Source organism: Doryrhamphus excisus, chromosome 20 (assembly GCF_030265055.1).
Source record: "Doryrhamphus excisus isolate RoL2022-K1 chromosome 20, RoL_Dexc_1.0, whole genome shotgun sequence".
In the NCBI taxonomy this organism is placed as follows: domain Eukaryota; kingdom Metazoa; phylum Chordata; class Actinopteri; order Syngnathiformes; family Syngnathidae; genus Doryrhamphus; species Doryrhamphus excisus.
The window spans coordinates 2,751,546-2,771,310 of record NC_080485.1 but is presented as its reverse complement, the minus strand read 5'-3'; the positions used below and the strand labels follow the sequence as shown (position 1 = coordinate 2,771,310).

Here is a 19,765-nt window from a genome sequence, read left to right as displayed (position 1 = left end):
TTTGTATTTATATTTGGTTATCCCGGTCTCATTCTTAATAATCTGTTCCATAACCTGTTTTCACGTGATGACATTAATGTTGGATTTCCGATGTCATTTTACATAACAAGCCTTTTTGTTCTACAAGTTTATTGCCTAATCTTGGCTAAACTTACAAAACACTGTGACAGTAAAAGTAACCGTGGTGGCAGAATTTAACTGCCAAAGGAGAAAGTCCTTATCCCTTCATCCGAATGCACCACACAGCGTAACTCTTGGCTGCACCTGTCAGATTTTTTCTCAGGCTGTGACTCATTGCTTTGGATTGTTGGAGAGGAAAAGAAAATAGTGTATTTTTAGACAGTCACACTGCTTTTAATTCTGTGATGGATGAAACACACTGACATCTAATATTGTATAGAAAATATACACTTGCATGCCAAATTAACTAAATTGAGAGAAATTGAGTCACACTTTTTTTATAGTTTGGGTGCCACATCAACATCTTCCCCACTTCACGGTTCCAATTTTTCAGCTTTGCTCTATCCCAGGTCTATCCCATACATATATATATATATATATATATATATATATATGTTTTTTTTTCAAACTGCTGAGATTTATATATCCCTCTAAAATATACATCTCTCTCTCTCTCTTCCTCTCTCTCTCTCTCTCTCTCTCTCTCTCTCTCTCTCTATATATATATATATATATATATATATAGCCCTCTAAAAATGTTTATATATATTGTATATGTTATATATGTTATATATACACACACATATATATAGTATATGTTATATATACATACATATATATAAATATATATATATATATATATATATATATATATATATATATATATATATATATATATATATATATATATATATATATATATATATATATATATATATATATATATATATATATATATATATATATATATATATATATATATATATATATATATATATATATATATATATATATATATATATATATATATATATATATATATATATATATATATATATTTAGAGGGCTATATATACATATATATATGAACACCTGGGATAGAGCAAAGCTGAAAAATTTTAACTGTGAAGTGGGGAGGGACGATTGTGTATATGTTGATGTGGCACCCAAACTATAAAAAAAGTGTGACTCAATTTCTCTCAATTTAGTTAATTTGGCATGCAAGTGTATATGTTATATACGTGTGTGTGTATATGTGTGTGTGTCAAAACATTTGTCAAAACATATGCATATTTAAGAACTGGCCACCAGTCCAGGGTGTACCCCGCCTCTCGCCCGAAGACAGCTGGGATAGGCTCCAGCACCCTTGTGACCCTCGTGAGGATTAGCGTTATGAATGAAAATGAATGAATGAACATAAAATGCCTAAATGCCCATCAACATAAACATGTTTAAATTTACTAAAATACAAATATAAGACATTTGAAGTTGATATGTAGTCATGCAACTGTAATTTTCAGTGAGACACACAAGCACCAGACTTGATTGCAGGTCACAACAGGCACAATAATCCCTAATAAAAACGTGGGCTCCTGTTGCAGTCATAACCCAGATCAAGATGAAACACATCTCCTTTAGGGAACATATTTATAGCAACACACACAAGCATGATTCTTATTTATGTCGTATTTATTTAGGGTTACGTTCCCTTATTATGTCTTCTATACTAGATAATGTCAGTGTAAAGGTGACTATAGAGAGTGTTATTTCGCGTTCTCATAACGTTAAACATAAATACACAAGTTGTAAATAGTTTTCTATGCTCTAACGACAAAAAAAATTTTGGTTAGGCATCCAACTTCACGGAAATTCACTTATCATGATCTGGTCTGGAACCAATTAACTGTGATAAACGAGGGATTATTGTATATTATTTAACATGTTTCAATGTTAATTCATGCTGACTCACGAACCAAGAAGTAAACGTTATCGTTGGCAGCCATGAGAGAGCACGCCTAAGGTTGCAAACATGAACACATATTTCTTTCCCTTTTCTGTGCATTTTAAAAAGAGAAAATGAAGCCCTCTAAAAATGTTTTATGGCTTGATATACATGCTGTGATCATGCTTTAGGAAGTGCACTGATGATAACATGCAATACTTATAATATCTTACCGAAACCTCTGTCCGAGGCACATTGATTTGTAGAGCAAGAGCTTACGTGACTTACGTTATAACAGCAGCATAGATACAGCGACGACACTGACAATGTGTGTTCTCATTTGGGTGGCTGTGTCTTCCAGCACAAGACTTATGCTCCAGTCCTCAGGTAAAAAATGCTAACAGAAAACAAGCATCTTGTTGAGTCGTCCTAGTGAAATTTAGAGCTAGGGATCCACTCTTTCGTCTGTGAGTGGCACTGAAACTAGCAGCTAGCGGCTAGCGGCTAGCGAGGCATCATGTTAGTTCACTAGATAAATACAATTTTTCATGTTAGCTGCTAGAATCACAATATTGCCATGGCTTGGTTAATTACATGAGTTAGTTATATAAATGGGACACTTTTGGGTACATCCCATGACGTCCATTGTTAGCTAGCTCATATTCATTTTTTTCTCGCACTAGAATGCACAGAAAAGGGACATAAATGTGTGTTCATCTTTCACATAAGGGTTGTGAATGATGAGAGAAAAGAAAAGTGCAGTTCCCCTTGAACTTGTTTGTGCTCTAAGGGAAAAAAAATTACATTGGTCTTTAAAAGTTCAAATCTGATTTTATTTATCACAGTGATTGCTTAAAGAAATCAAATGTCCATCCCGGTTACAAAATACATTTTTTTAATACAACTTAATCTCATCGACCTGCATTACGATGCTCTTATAAAATGTTATCTTGAAAGCTCCACCCGAGTGGTGTTTTGTCTCTGTGCCATTTCTGTCATTTTGCAACCGATCACAGCATCTCTGTGGTAGTCCATACAAAAGGACACAGAAAAATGCCATAGTGACGCATGAATGAAAAATTCTGCGAATAATAACACAAAGGTGCCGCATCAGTTGACTCTAAAAGCCGGCCTAATGGTTGGACCAGTGTAATGACAAAAGGCTAGAAGAACAGGAAGCAGACATATTTCATGCTTAAACTGCGTTGGCACTGGAAAAAGACCACGATGGAGGATAGTTCAGGTCGGGTCAAGTTTGTTTGTAAAGCGATTAACACAGTTTTGTAAAGGTCGCATTATGCAACCATAAATGGGCTGGAGCCTTTCCACCTTTTGTTTTGTATTTAAATTGAGGTCAAACCCGACGCAAAAGGAAACCATGATTAGCTTTTTTCTTTCCCTCAGGATAGTCAAACTGCTGAGATGGATTTAACAAAGATGAAATATTGATCAGCACAAGCAACGCAACAAAATGTGAGACAAGGATGTAGAAAGACAGCTCGCTTGACGTGTCCAAGTGTGTTAGGGGCATCGGTGCTTACACTGTCGTCATCAAGGTCGTCGCAGGAACTGCACCCAGCGTTGCCTCGACCATCATGGGTGACAACTGCCACCAGTGGCGAGGAGACGAGGTCTGGTTTCGACTGTTTGGATACGAGTGTTGCAATGTGGAAAGACAGGTGGACTCAAGTGCGGGAGCTCAGCTCCAGTCAGGCAGAATCAGTCTGTTTTTTTAACAAGGCACAACCGGAGAAAAGAAAACACATGCGGGATGACAGAAACAAAGCCAGCATTGGATTAAAGTCGAGCTCACAAGAAATACTTTCTTTGTGACATGAAAGCATCTGATTGGAGCAGAAACACATTTCAAAATTGGAATGCCATTGAACTCAAAACAAAATTAAGTCTCCTATAGTCGTTGGGTGTGTAGCCTCGGACAGCAAATAACCATCAGGGTCAGAGAACATTGGCATTGACAGCTGTGGCTGTAGGCAACCTCCCGATGTACTTTTTTTTTTACTTCCACAAGAAGGCTACATTTGAAGCATCAGTAGTGGTCAGCTACACTCTTATATACCATCATTTCCTGCGTTGAGTATGCCGGTTTGACAGATACACACACAAATTATGTTTGTTGGCAACAATTTGGCAAAGTTCAGCAACTAATGTTAGTTATTGAATATGCAGTAATTAACTGTGATAAGTGAAGTTTGTAGCTACAGCATCGAAAACCTGCGTACGACTTTCTAAATGTTTTTTTTTTAACATTATGAGAGCCTTATGAGAGCCAAAACAGACCATTTAAGACATAAGTTGAGTTGAGGTGGGGGCACACAGGAAGTGACTAAGGTGGTTCAGCCTGCCGTGGGTTGCAAACCTAACAGTAGTCCATGTTCGGGATTATTGTGCTTGTTGTGAAATAATTCAAAGTTGCAAAAAAAAAAAAAAAAAAATGTCCAGCGATCAAGTCTGGTGCTTGTGTGTCTCACCAAACATTACAGTAACGTTACCAACACCTAGTAGAATACTACCATTACAATATCTTTGAATGCGTCTTCTGAATGTTTTATGTTTTGGTATTCAACCATGAAAAAGCATTATTTGTAGTTTTTTATAGCCAAAAGGAAGAGTACAAATAAACACTGCCGGGTGGTAACGCTTGCCGAACAAACTGTTTTTCCCCAAAAAAAGAAACAAGGTGTAACAACGATAACAAAGAGGCATAAGAAGCCATGCAGGACCGATGAAGACGATGCCGAGATGATAAATACTAACTTGGCTAATCACCAAGTGTCAGCAGATGCTTCTCGTAGCATCGCCCACCCAAAAATGTAAATATACAGTAAACACAAAATAGAAGCACACACAGACCACAGAATGTAACAGCGACAGCGCTCTTCCAATTAACACCCCAACCTCTTTGCGGTAGGTTAGAATAAACGCCATGGCTATAATTGTACCATTTATGTTACAAAATATAACATCTACACAGAGGAATGGCACAAGGGCCAGGGAAGAGCACATTATTCTGTCCACTTGCATTATAGTCATATAGGGCATTAATCCATCAACCCCCCCCAATGCAGCTTTAGTGTAGCCTTGGCACCTGCTTTGTAAGATGTCTTACTGCTACCTACAGGACAGGAGAAGAGGAATATATATATATATATATATATATATATATATATATATATATATATAAGTTTTTTGGAGCATGTTTCGGCTTGTTCAGCCCTCCACTGAGTGGTTTTCACTTCAAAGATTTATTATTTGTTTCTTTTGGATGATGGGTAGCTAGAAAATAACACCCTGTTACAGTATGTGAGCACACGTTGTCTCTTGGCAAGCATTTTTGTCAGCACGACTCCAGAGATGATTAGTTGATCAATGAATGACATCTTGCTGGGGAGAAAAGTCTTCTTTTGCCAGCCCATTTGGTCATTTACCACTGACTGTGATGCCTTCGGAAATGTGATATAAATCTTTTTGGAAAAGGTTCCAATCAGTGTACCCGGAATGCTCGGAACGCTCCCTCCTCCCCTTGACATTGACAGACACCTTTAGACTGATAAGATGCAGTTGGAGACACAAGAGGGTTTTTTTTTCAAAGTAAAACGGCACTTTTATACTTCATATTCTGCTCACATTGTGTCCCAGAACGACATCTTTGTGAACCACTACAAGTCATTAATTTGTATCCATTTCCATTCCTGTCTGCTTTGTTTCATACTAGAATTACCAATTAAGTTCGCTGTCACTCGTCGGAAGAAGAGTGCAATTACGGCAACGTAACTTCAAGCTATTAAACTCTTCACAGGTTAATGCTCCCAAAAGTGCTCATGTACCCTGAGTAAAGAGGCTAAATGAAACAGAGTCCTCTTGCATGAAGATAGTTAGGCTGTTAATCTGCCGAAGGAAGCCTTATTGATTTCTATTAGTGACGCTGGTGGAGATGCATACCATGACCATACATGTACCAGCACATAGTCAAGTAGACATATGGGACTTTTTATTAGATGGCTGCATGGTGGAGAAGTGGTTCATGCACAGGCAACACAGCTAGGAGACTCGGGTTCGATTCCCGCTCAGGCATCTCTGTGTGGAGTTTGCATGTTCTCCCCGGCTCTCTTCTATTGTGGAGTTGCATCATCACCTCTTTGTGCCTCTCATGCAAAAAATGTGAAAGACGTATGAATAGGTCTTATATCTGTGCATGCGTGGGTTTTCTCCGGGTACTCCGGTTTCCTCCCACATTCCAAAATCATGCTAGGTTAATTAGCGACTCCAAATTGTCCATAGGTATGAATGTGAGTGTGAATGGTTGTTTGTCTATATGTGCCCTGTGATTGGCTGACAAGAGTGTACCCCGCCTCTCGCCTGAAGACAGCTGGGATAGGCTCCAGCATGCATGCAACCCTCGTGAGGATAAGCGGTATAGAAAATAGATGGATGGACTTTTTATTAGAAATGGTGTGCTTTTTAGATTTAAATTAATCACACCACCTTCGGCTTTGTTTAAAAAATTCAGTTTTTTATTATTTATTATACTTGGCAGCTCTTTTCTGATTTTATTACTTATTACTACAAAAGATTGAGGTCTGACACAAGACTTTGCCTGTGGCAATTTTTTTCTTCCCAGCATGACTTCATCAAAACAGGTATGGGTCATCTGGCGGCCATTAGATGATTTTTTAGTAGTGATGGAAAGGCTCTTATCTTGTTCTAATTAATACATGAAAATAAGCTGTCAAATCAATGTAGTCTTTTTGATCAAAGGGGGAAAAATGCATTCGGAAGCTTAATCTGCCTTTGCATGTGCTTTAAAATGTTCATGATATTAAAATGGATGTGCTATGCAGCAGTTGGTGTCAAACTCATATCATACTGATATCTCATATCATATCATCAGACTCATATCATACTGATATACTACTGCAACTGCTACTTGGCAAGCATTCATTCATTCATTTTCTACCGCTTATCCTCACAAGGGTTGCTGGAGCCTATCCCAGCTGTCTTCAGGCGAGACTGGTGGCCAGCCAATCACAGGGCACATATAGACAAACAACCATTCACACTCACATTCATACCTATGGACAATTTGGAGTGGCCAATTAACCTAGCATGTTTTTGGAATGTGGGAGGAAACCGGAGTACCCGGAGAAAACCCACGCATGCACGGGGAGAACATGCAAACTCCACACAGAGATGCCCGAGGGTGGAATTAAACTCAGTTTCCGCCGTGCAGCCCTTGGCAATCATGTGTTTTGGAAATTGAATTAATATTACAGGCCTTGACACCAGCATCTTCTAATATATTGCAGGGTTGTTCAAAACGAATGAACCAATTTCATATCGCCTTGCATCCGTTGTCAAACATTGTCATAGAATGAGTCTGTGACCACGTGAAAGAGGACTCCACTACTATTATAAGCAGATTGTTAAATTGATGCTTCTTACATTGCTGTCAGTCAAAACATGCTTGATTATGATAGTACGTGCATTAGGGTGCATCAAAAAACACAATTATTGAATTTTGATACGGCTGGGTACTAAAAGTGTTCCAATATATGTAGAAACAACACATGGAAAATTTTTTCCAATACATGATTATTTAGGGGTGCCACCATACATCTGTTTTATGGAATAAAGTGGTGAACAGTTCAATGGTCGCCATGGAGATCTGAGGTGATCTTTATGTTTTTGTTGGTATTTATACTCCTATTACATATTACAAGCAAATTTGCGGTTTTGCCTTTGTAATTTGAATGATTTGTATTTGTCATATTTATAGGTATTTAGTGCTCATTGCCTCTACTGTAACTAACATTAGCTAGCTACAGTTTGCTAATGACAGTTAGCTAACAGCAGGCATAACATCAACAACAGTAATAAAGAGTAGACAGTATTACTGATGCTTCATATTTATTGAGAGTGGTACTACATAATCCTACATAATGTGATATCCACTTGTCCATGTATTATTTTAGGCACTGTGCAGCACAACCCACCAGCTCTCCTAAGATGCTGCCCTCAACATCTAGTTCCTTTCAGACTAGCAGTCTCAGCTTGGTCTTTGGTCTGGGCCCCCTTTGATGACCCTATAGAAAATGATGCTGTATAGAAGTTCATTGTACTCAACATTTCCAGGTCAACTTCCAGGCAATTAGACTAGAAATTGCACATTTTCCGAAACATCAGGAGGTTGCCTACAGCCACAGCTGCCAATGCCAATGTTCTCTGACCTAGCCCCGAAAAAGTTTGTGTGTGAGGTGGCACACCTAAGTCTCAATGGATTTCCTCAAAACTTTGCAAAAGACATTTTTATGTTTATTAGAAAAAAATGGAATGCCAGCCAAATTGATATTATGAATAAAAAATTTCCCATCCAAATTTGATGCACCCTACCGTGTACACTTTTTAGATTTTGTGGTCTTCGCCACAGTTGGATTCAGTGTGCAAAACCCAACTTGAGTTTTTCCTTTTTGCTTCAGGGGTGACGTTTTTGGTGCGGCCCTCGTATAGTGTGTGTGTGAGCACAGAGCAGATAAGATAGTGGCGGTGGCGAAGGTGGGCGTGTAGGAGGGGTGGCTTTGAGCCCTCGCTGCGCGTGAGTGTGTTGGTGTGTGAAGAAGTGAGAACGAGAACAAGCGATAGCGAAGGTTTAAGGGAAGCACGGACGCCAGGGGAAATGTTTTGTTACTGTGGGAGTTTTCCTGGGGATGTCGAGCGACCGGGTGATCTGTGAAGTGCGCTCCTGCAGGTCGACAGCTGGGAAGGTGTGATGTTGGAGCGTCTATGTAGGATGCGCACGGCCGTGTGGGTGGATATTGGGCGGTTCTGCTATTTATGGATCACCAGTGCCTGACAGCGACCACAGCAGTAGTGCTATATGCTTGAATAAACCACTCATGCATGCAGCACTAATAACACAAGACATGACGCATATACAGTGGATCCATGCACATTTTTTGTGTGTGTGTGTGTGTGTGTGTGGAGGGGGGAGGGGGGGGGGGTAGACAGGACAGCAAGGCACAAATAAGCACACATTCCACTGGAAACCCTACACCAGGAAAGGGGAAGGAAGGATGAAGGTCTTCCAGCAGGGGCCGGCAGCCAGCCACTCATCACAGCCATGTTAGCGTGTAACATGGACCCCCGCCTTTCTACACTGAGGGGTGAAGCAGTGAAGGCATGGGATGTGGGGGGGGGGGGGGTGTATGTGCATGTATGAGAGTCCCCTTGCATGCATGTGTGTGTAGGCCTGAAGAAGTTTGCTTCTTCAGTATTATTGCCCAATCTTGGAGCCTCAAGTCTGCAGGATGTCATTGGGATAACACAGCAGTTGCCGTGGAGACGGTCGCGAGCGAGCCCAGGCAGAGACAACTCTTAATTGCAGTGCTTTTAACTGTACTGTTAAAAGAAACTGCACGTATTTATTTATTCTGCAAGACACAAAAGTGAAACTTATCTTAGACACCGTGACTCCAGTTCCATCTGTTCATCGATCATCTTCCATTATCTTTCATCAATAACCGTCGCCCGCAATGTAACCCTGGCGAAAAGTGGCTATCCACTGTATTACAAGCCAGGGGACTCCAGTTTAGCCGCTAATACATTTAAAAAAAAAAAGCAGTCTCAACTGTACTGCATAATTGAATATGCATCATCAAATTTTGATGGTGAGTGATAAGCAGCAGAACTGGACAAAAGGGGAATGTTAAATATCTCATGAAAAAAAATAATACGCCTGTCTTCTTCTCTTCTCTTCCCCTTCATTTCCTGTTTCTAACTTTCCCTGCCATCCTTCTGTCATTCAACTCTCCTTTGGTCTTAATCCCACCCCTAAACTCTTTACACCCTCATCCACATCTCCCTTCTTATCTTCCCCCGCCGCTTCCTCCTCTCCAAATCTGTCACCGTCTCTCCTTCCGTCCTTCTGTCTTTGTCTCTCTCGCAGGCACAACCAGTCGACGCTGTTCTTTGGATCACCGCGGTATGGCCTTCTGGGAGCCGCCGAGCTACGCGCAATGCATAACAAATGAATTCAGATACTTGCAGCAATCAGTAGGTGCAAAGTCAGCTCCATCCCACATCCTCTGTTCCCAATGCATCAAAATCTACCCCCCCTTGTACCCCCCCACCCCCCACGCCCCAAGCATCCTTTCTCGTTGCATTGTGGCCAAACATGCTGCTTCTATCGAGATGAAAACTGTACAAGTTGCCATCAACCCACGTTTAAGAATAGCGCCCAGTCATCCAAAGACGTCCGATATGTTTCACTTTGGCCGTAATATCAAATTGGTTATGGGTTTCATCTGATCTATGGATAAAAATAAGTCAGTTTACAAATTACAGTGCATCATTTGTGCCTGTAAATTACTATGCAAACGCTAACAGCCTCCAGGGTATCACATTCTTACACAGAACAAAATGACACACAAATAGACCAAGTAACACATGGAACATTTTTCCCATGAATGCGATCCATTTTTAGTCACTAAAAATACGGTTAGCCCTTCAGAACTGCAAAAACCTTTCTTATTGTAGCAAAAATTGCCAGTTGGGTAAGAAAAATTTAAAACTAGAATATTTTTCTTGTGACTTTTAAGCCTATAATGAGCCCCAAGTTGCTTTTATCACATATATAGACTTAAGTAAAATGTTCTTATTACAAGGTAAGATTAAGCCAAATGTTCTTATGAGATTCATAAATGGAGATAACATTTCCTTTGATGAGGCTAGATTTGACAACAACAACAAGAAAAATGAACAACAACTTTCTTGACATTTTATTGTTTATATTGTATACATGATTTTTTACGGTATAATGAGCAATATGGAGTAGTTAAGATGTATTGCGCAATGTTTGAATAGATATACTGCATATATGAACCTCGACTTTGTGCATTGATGGGAAATGTCATTTTATTTCTTCCCAAGTGTGTGTCTTCTGCTCCAGTTATCTCTCTTTTATTCACATTGGCTCATTTCAAGACACCGGCAAGTGCCAATACAATTGAGTCTGGCTTAGATATTAAGCGTCACATCTTTGAGAGCACAGGCTTTCTTTCTTCATTTCATACACTCCATTTCCTCCAATGTGCAGCCAATTGTGTGCCTGTCAACTGAGTGAAGGATGTCGATGCCCCAAGTTCTGTCCTCTCCTGTTTTTGGAGGTTCAGGGGCACCTTGCAAAAGGTCAGAGGATGCTGGCGGGTGATGGGATGTCCCAGGTGACCAAAAATCTACTGGACCTCACTCAGAGGAAGAACTTCTACGCTGGTGACCTGTTGTCTTCTGTGGAGATTCTTCGCAACGTGACCGAAACCTTCAAAAGGGCCAGCTATGAGCCGTCCTCAGATGATGTGCAGGTAAATAATAATATTTTTTTTTTCAAGTTACTATACGGTGCTTGGCTTACAGTACATGTAGTATGTAGTAGTCTTCTTTAACTTTAACTTTCTCTTTCTTTAACCAGTTGAGACTAAATCAACAGTGCCTCTCTGGGTCATGTACCCTACTATTAATTCATCAAGAATTAATTCTGGACTTTTGAATAATGTAATCATAAAAACTGCATGTAAGGGCATTTAGATCAACAATACTATCTGCCCCAATGGCTGGACAGGACAAAAAAAATAAAAAATAAAAAAATAAAAACTGCATGTGTCGAACTTGACTATTTAGTGTCCGAAGACTTTTGCACAGTGCTGCATGCAGTACAAAAAAATCGATTCTGATCTTTCCTCAGCAATACTGTCATGTATCAGAGACCTTTCTGAGGCATCGCGATGGCTGACAAACAAGCCCGTGGCTCTATTGTATTAAGAAGTCTCCTCCACATCCTAAGCTGTTTCATCTCATCATGTCGGACTTGACTGCAGTCCTGATCCTCTTTATGTCAATGATGGAGATTATAGCTAAAGCCCAACCTCCATCTTCAATACGATAATTTATGTCCTCAGAGCCGTGTCACTTTCAAAGGCACCCTTTTCGGGCCTCGGGATCTCTGCTCACTTCTGCATTCGTGAGTGATTTACTCGCTCTGTCTGCACACCCTGTTTGTTGAAACACCTAACCGGGCGGCGATCAATTGTCTTTTGACATTTGATTTTGGATCATATGCTTAGTGGCCAAAAGCTACCTAATAAGACAGAAGAACTGTATTGACACTGTCTGTCAAAGGTAATAATGCTCAGTTTAGTGTGAAAATCTGACTTTTTAATAGTTTGGATGATATTGTCACAAATATTCATATTTAATAGATTGTTAGTAAGCATTGGAATATTAATGTCACCCTCTACAAAAATATTCTTATTCATCTAATTTGAAGAAGGTCATTTCTTTTGCTAATGGTGAAATCTTCTGAATGATGTTTTACACCGACTTGATTCAAATCCATTGGGAGCAGATGCAGATGCACCATATGTTTTGGCTGCTCAGTACAGTACAATACAATGCAGTACTGTCCTGTATCTGTTGGTTATTATTATTATTATCAGCAGGTATTGTATTTAGATGTAAATCTAAAGATAATAATCAAATGATTTAATATTAAAATCATGTAAAAAATAAAAATGAAACACTGTTTTGTTAGTTTTCTCAGATGAAGTCTTTACCATGGCGTACCAAATTTGTATATAAAGCACTTTAGCAATATCCACAATAATCCAAAAGAAATTATAGAAATAATATATCCATTTTCTCTTATCCCCTGCTGTCTTCAGGCGAGAGGCGGGGTTCACCCTGGACTGGTGGCCAGCCAATCACAGGGCACATATAGACAAACAACCATTCACACTCACAAATGTGAATGCGAATGTGAATAAAATAAGAAACCATAGAAAATCAATGTTAAAACAACACAAGTGCAGTAAAATATTTGTAAAATTTAATAACATGTTTTATGTCAATGCAATTGTAGTTGAAAGTTGCAGTACAATATCCTCATTCATGTTGTGTATCAGGTACAGAAAAGAAATCCATCAATGTAAAATTTATGACTATGATTTTTAGACGTAAGTAAAAAAGTACTATTACATTTGCTGGCAGTTTGGAAAATAATCACATGCAGGTAATATTCTGCAGGAATGGCTGGTGACCTGGAAGCCATCCAGCCATTTTTGCACCATAGAAAATCTGTGAGATGAGGGAAGCATTGTGTCCACGGTTATTACCGCAGCTCTTCGGGGTGGTGTGGGCCCACAGCAGAGCAGTCAGATAGCCCTTTGCCGCTCCCCCTTGATGTGTCTCTGCACTAATGCAGTGTTAAAGTGGGCACATTACCACCAGAGGGAGCATAAGCATTCAAGTAGAAAACAAGATAGCCTGTGTCAAGAGATAGAGAGGGAGAAAGCGAGAGAGAGAGACTCCCTCAGGCACACTGTGGACCAGACGAAATAACAAGACTAAGGATCAGACCGAGGTCCTATTACGACTGCAGGCATGCACCCCGAGCATCCCCGTCTCCCTCCCGCTGAACAAGACAATGTACACAGCTGCTCAAACATTCCCTTTCATCTGTTTTTTTTTTTTTTTTTTCATTTCTGGTTGCAACTTGTGCTTCTTTCCTCCAGCATTCCATGTTTGCTGTGAGCTGCAGGGCTGCGTTCAAGGAGACTTTGTGTTGTGTTGTGTTGTGTTGTCCCCAATGCCATCACACACACAAAGTATGACCCTGTGAAAAAGACCTTTGTTTCCAATATCATGACAGAGATTGAATGCATGTGTGGGTGTGTTACTCACAGTTTTTGTCATTATTACCTCGACAGAATTTCTTTCAAATCATCAGCAATCTCTTGGAGGAGGAAAATAAGGAGAAATGGGAGGATGCGCAGAAGGTAGGCATGTCGCAGTGAATAATTCAGGTCTGAGTGAGGCATGAGTGTTTTGCACTAAAAAAAAAAAACACACACACAGAAAGCTGTGCCACCTCATCCATAGACTTAAATAAAAGTCAGCCTCTTGCTGGGATAATGCTCTGCTTCACATGGGGTCATTTTGCAGGTGTCCTCGTACAGCATGTGGCCTCATTTTGAAGGTGACTTCCGCAGATCACCACTTGGTGGCAGCAACACCGCCACAGAGCAGAGCCTGGCCGGCCATAAAAAGCACTGCAGGGCTCTCCCATTCAGCACAATGTTCCATACAGCAGATACAAATCATGGCAATTAGTGTGATTAGACCATTACTTAAGTTGAATTTTATAGCACTCTGTTGCACTTCAGGCTTTAAATGTTTTATTGATTATGGTGCAGCAGCTAAAAGTCAAGCCTGTTTCCTCGAGTGTGCGTCTGGCTGGGGAAATGACCAGTGTTGTGAGAAAAAGGATGCATTTTAAGAGCGATAGCATAGCATTAATACACCGTGGGTCAAAACACAGCACATGCTCTCAACAACGGGTATCTGTGAATAGTAGCTCCCGGCTAACGTCTTCCGTTCTTTGAGAGATGGCATCTTCAACAACCTGTGTCTGCAAGCTGAACCCCCCACCCTGAAAACACACACGACCTAGACAAAAGATACCATCTGTGATAGCTGCAGTCTGGAGAGGGCATCTGCTGTGTTGCAACTGCCAGATCCACCTGAATTAGGTAACACTCGCATTGACGCAAAATGACACAAGGGCAGTTTAAATACACTTAGATCAGTTTGGTGTTGAGAGCTGGGCCCAGCTTGCCTGTGTTGGCTCTGTTTATTCACGCTAGCTCTAATTTGACACGGCACATCACCGGCTTGCGTCTTTTGGAAGCACTCACAGAAGGAAAAATAACACATTTGAATGTGGTATTATTTTCCCTGTGATGCTGCTTCATTTCCGGCACTATAGTCTACCCCCAGACAATGGCCTGACTTCACAGTTATCAGTTTTTCTCACATGCTGCCTTGTGTTGCATTAATGAGTGCACGCCGCACTCCGTTTGCGCAGCACCCACGCGCTGTGCGTCAAAGATGTTTGAAAAAGACTTCCATGAAGCATCTCACTGTGAGGTTTTACTGGCTGTAGACTTGCTCGGGCCCAGGGATCACTATATATTCACCTCATGTCACTGTTGCCATGGTGAGGGAAGCAAGAGCTCTGTCTAAAGATACTCCACTGCAGCCATTTCCCTGTGCTGCCTTCACATCTTTACAGTTGCCATGGAGACCCACGGAATAAGTATGACTGTGCTGTGCGTCAAACGTGCCGGAAGGGGCGACGCAATGTGCTTTTTTACCACACCCACCACACGCCAACCCCCCCACCTCTTGTGGCTTTGACTCTGCTGTGTCAGAGGCTCTCAACTTTAGCTCATCCACATTTAAATATACAACACACACGAGTGAGAAGAAGGGGGGCTGCCTCGGGAGATCGCCCAATATAAACACAGGGTGAGGTGCTAATTGCTAAATGCCACTTAAAGGCCTTTATAATTGCTTGACATCCTCATTTTGTGCTCACACATTTGTTAAAGTAAAGCTATTTGTTTAGCTTATGTTGTTGCTTGAGGAGTATTGTCAAGTATGGTTACATACAAGAATCACTGGGCGGGGGGCATGTCAAAGCTTGTGGTTAGATGCGACCTGTCATTGTGTGGACTAGCAGCCAAGGATAGTGATTTATTGACCTGGAGGAAATTGCTTACTGGGCTCACCGTGTCAATGCTGGGGCTTGTGGAGCTGTCCGTGGTGCTGACCACAGAGCCACAACCCTCCACTGTAGTGACCGAGCTGACCGTATTGGATGCAGCCATTGATTCTTTGGTCAATACGCTATTGGAAATAAAGACAAGCAAACATAACATCCTGCCGGGATGCTAGTACAACGCTAATGGGCCTTTTACTGACTTGCTAATCATCAACAAGTGAGTACAGAACACATATCGTAGGCGTGTATATGCCAAGGAAACACATTAACCAACCTCAAATCAAATATAAATGTACACCACGTGCCTCATTTTAAGCAAACAAAACACTATAAATTGAAGTTTAATGAGGAAAAAATATGTTTTAATAGTAAGAAATCCCTTCATAACCCTTTTCTTTTGCAAGTGTACATTTCACCTAAAGATGTTTTTGAGTTAACCGGTAACAAAAAAACATGCACACATACATTACATACTAATACAGTTAAAAGTCAACAAAGTTATGTTCTATTAAGTTTCTTGTACAACATATGTAACAATGAATAATATTGATAATAGTTAATCATGTTTGATAATAATTGTAATAATAAGGATTTCACGTTTTTGGCCCTTCTTCTCCATTTTGTTCCGCCACCGACAGCCACAGTGTGTGTGAACTCAAAGCAGCAGAGTGGAAAATGAGGTGCTTTCTTTGTGATTATTTAATAATTTCTTTGTCTTGTGCAGATGTATCCCGGAGCGGTGGAGCTCATGCAGGTCATAGAGGAATTCATCCACATCGTCGGCTTGGGCATGAAGGATTTCCACAATGCGTATTTGATGACCGGGAACTTGGGTAAGAGTCGGCCTCCGAGCCTTTGTTTCTAAAGCTATCATTAATTTCGGCGAAATGATGCGTGGCGCACAGCCTGGAGGAAAACTGCTGGGGATCGATAATGTTTATTAAAACGGAGCAAATGGGTTTTAATGTACTCGATTCTGATGAAACATTCCAACATCAAGACAGAATGGTAGTAGTTTTCGCTTGCATATTTTTTAGATTTGATTTCTTTCAACTGGCTGATTACCAGCTACCCTACTAGTTCTTGGAGATCTTGCAGGGGTGTGTTTGCCCCCTTTCTGGTTTCTAATTTTGCAAATGTTTCAGATCATCAAACAAATGTAAGTTTTAGTCAAAGACAACACAACTGAACACAAGTGATCAGTGCACAGTTTGGAAAATGTTATAAAGCTATTTTGAAAGTTTTGGGACTCCAGCAACCCTTCCCAGGAGTGGCTGCCCAACCAAAATGACCTCAAGAGCGCAGCGACGACTCATCCAAGAGGTCACAAAAGACCCCACAACAACGTCCAAAGAACTGCAGGCCTCACTTAAGGTCGGTGTTCATGACTCCACCTAAGAAAGACAATGGGAAAAAAACATCTGCATGGCAGAGTTCCAAGACTAAACCACTGCCGAACCAAAAAATCTAAATTTCTACATTTTGTCAGAAAACATCTTGTTGATTCCCAAGACATTTGGGAAAATACTCTGTGGTCTGACAAGGTGTCCCATTACATTGCATTTCAAAAACAGAACATCATACCAACAGTAAAATATGGTGGGGGTAGTGTGATGGTCTGGGGCTGTTTTACTGCTTCAGAACCTGGAAGCTGTGATAAATGGAACCATGAATTCTGCTGTCTACCAAGGAGAATATCTGGCCATCTGTTTGTGACCTCAAGCTGGGTTCTGCAGCAGGACAATAATCCAAAACACACCATCAAGTCCAACAAGCTCTGGAGTGGATGGATGGATGGAAGATGGAAGGACTTTGAAGTGGCCTAGTCAAAGTCCTGAACTGGATCCTATTGAGATGCTATTGGCATGTCTTTAAAAGGGCGGTTAATCTCCCTTAATAATTAAAAGTTTTGTGTTCAGTTGTGTTGTCATTTGACTCATATTTACATTTGTTTGATGATCTGAAACATTTAGTTCTGAAAAACATGCACAAAAGTAAGAAATCAGCAAGGGGGTAAACACTTTTTCACATCTCTGTTCAGTGTAATCCACTTCTTCCTGTGTTGAGTAACCTGGCTTTTTTATAACAATTTGGCAAGATTTAGCTACTAACGTCAGCTATCACTGAATGTACAGTAACCCCTTGTTTCAACTGTGTTAAGTGAATTTCTGTGACGTAGGATTCCTTGATTATAAATGGAATATTTTCATAGTTAGAGCATAGAACATTCATTTATGACCTGATAAATGTGTTTTTAACATTATTAGAGCCCTTGGAACTCCTCCAGTAGACATCAAAATCGTAAATAAGAGAGAAATACGACTGTGTGTTACTGTAAATGTGTTCGGGCGCTATAGGTAGCTTAATGGGGGTGGACAGAATGTGACTTCAGGGGTTCAGAGTTGAGTTTTAGCATGGCGTGGGTTATTCCTGCAAAAGTCGCTGGTGTCTTTTTATTGGGGATTGTTGTGCCTGTTGTGAGATAATTTAAACCTGCAATGAAAGCCTGTTATTCTGGCACTCAAATCTGGTGCTGGTGCGTCTCAGCGAACATTACAGTAAAATTATTGACACCTCGTGACCAGTGTAGGGTCGTAGCAAAGTCATGCGTGTGCAAATAATTCGTCTTCTGAATGTGTTATATTTGTATTTTAGTTCATTTAGCTATTTTTATGCTTGAAAATATTTCATTTAGATGAAAAATAAGTCATATTTGCTTCCAATATGTACATTTTTGACTAATAATGAATTCAACTACAAACAGCATGACTAATATAGTTTTGGAAAACCACAATAGAGAGAAGCAAGTAACAAGGGATTACTGTATAGCAGGGGTCGGGAACCTTTTTGGCTAAGAGAGCCATGGAGGCCAGATATTTTAAAATGTGTATCTGTGAGAGCCATATACATTTTTTTAAACATTGAATGCAATAAAATGTGTGCATTTTTATGTAAGACCAACAGTTTTAGATATAATGGGCTCTAATTACGTAGACCAGGCACACTACCCCACGCCAATGGGGTGTGGCCAGCACACTTTCGTGAGCAGCGCAGTGTCTAATAATAAATCAAATACTTGCTGCCATTAATGCAACTTCTGCTGCTGCATGGTTTTGCACCGTACTCAGTACTCATTTACTCATCACTCGTACTCATTTCATTCTTTTGGCCATCTTTGCCAGAAGGCTTGGTTCTGCAGCTTGAGCTAGGTGACTATTTGACTATAGGAGGAAAGTTTACATTTACATGTTGACATCTCAATGACCGAGGTAGACTACCGCATTACCCAGTAATAATCGAGTTTTGGTGTTTGACCTGGAAAATATCTTCAAGAAAGATGGATATGGTTGGCCGTATTGCAGTAGAAAATAGATGGACGGATTAAAATGCATAAGAAAGTTGTTAATTTTGAATATTATTTTTAACAGTCATTTCTGTGATGGTTTACTTTAAAACGTTAGCAAAAATACATTTTTATTGTGGTAAGAAATGCTTGAGAGCCAGATACAGTCATCAAAAGAGCCCTACCTGGCTCCCGAGCCATAGGTTCCCTACCTCTGCTGTATAGTTTCAATTGTTGGTCATCTTCAGACTGCTGAATGCCAAATAAGCCCCTCTATCTTACTTACATTATTATTATTTATTTTAATTATTTAAATTATTTGGGCAATTTACTGTTCACGCTGCACTTTACATTATGTTGTTCATATTTGGTGTCTATTTATTCTCCACATTATTATTATTGTTATTATTTATTATTACTTATCTTCTTTTGTGTCTGTTATATGGGAGCCAGGCAACGACATTTCGTTGGCAATTTCACTACTGTGTTTTTGTGCAATGACAATAAAGGAAGTCTGTCTATCTATCTATCTATCTATCTCGCTGAGACTGCTTTTGTGTGTGTGTACACACGCTGGATATGTACATGAATACCAAAGCAGGTTTTATATAGTTACATTTTTGTACAAACTGTTCATTTAACCTTCCTCTTGTGTTAGCTTTCTGGTATCATCTCTTATGTTAACGGGTCGGTTTTGACCCATGTATTAAATCAGCTATATAATACACTAAAAACAATAAGTTATCATCAAATTTGCTTCTCATGTCTTGGTTACCTTCTTAGGCTTCCTCATCCATGAAAATGTTGCTTTTAATACTTTTGGTGTGGGCATGTAGGCCTTTTTTTGTCACTATACCCCTCCATTTCTATTTCCAAAAATGGTCAAATG

The 19,765-nt window shown here is 40.0% G+C and overlaps 1 protein-coding gene across 8 annotated transcripts in view; it reads left to right on the top strand.

Moving 5' to 3' along the window:
- The window catches only part of adgrb3 (adhesion G protein-coupled receptor B3), a 170,583-nt gene that overhangs the window by 93,477 nt on the left and 57,341 nt on the right, over positions 1-19,765 (top strand). For 5 of the 8 annotated variants that reach the window (XM_058058092.1, XM_058058089.1, XM_058058090.1 and 2 more), the window contains 4 exons: positions 9,864-9,971; positions 11,081-11,277; positions 13,678-13,746; positions 16,258-16,366. In XM_058058092.1, the coding sequence (XP_057914075.1) occupies positions 9,864-9,971; positions 11,081-11,277; positions 13,678-13,746; positions 16,258-16,366 (483 nt within the window). The remainder of the gene's footprint in view (positions 1-9,863; positions 9,972-11,080; positions 11,278-13,677; positions 13,747-16,257; positions 16,367-19,765) is intronic. The other 3 variants (XM_058058088.1, XM_058058086.1, XM_058058087.1) reach the window with 2 other exon arrangements.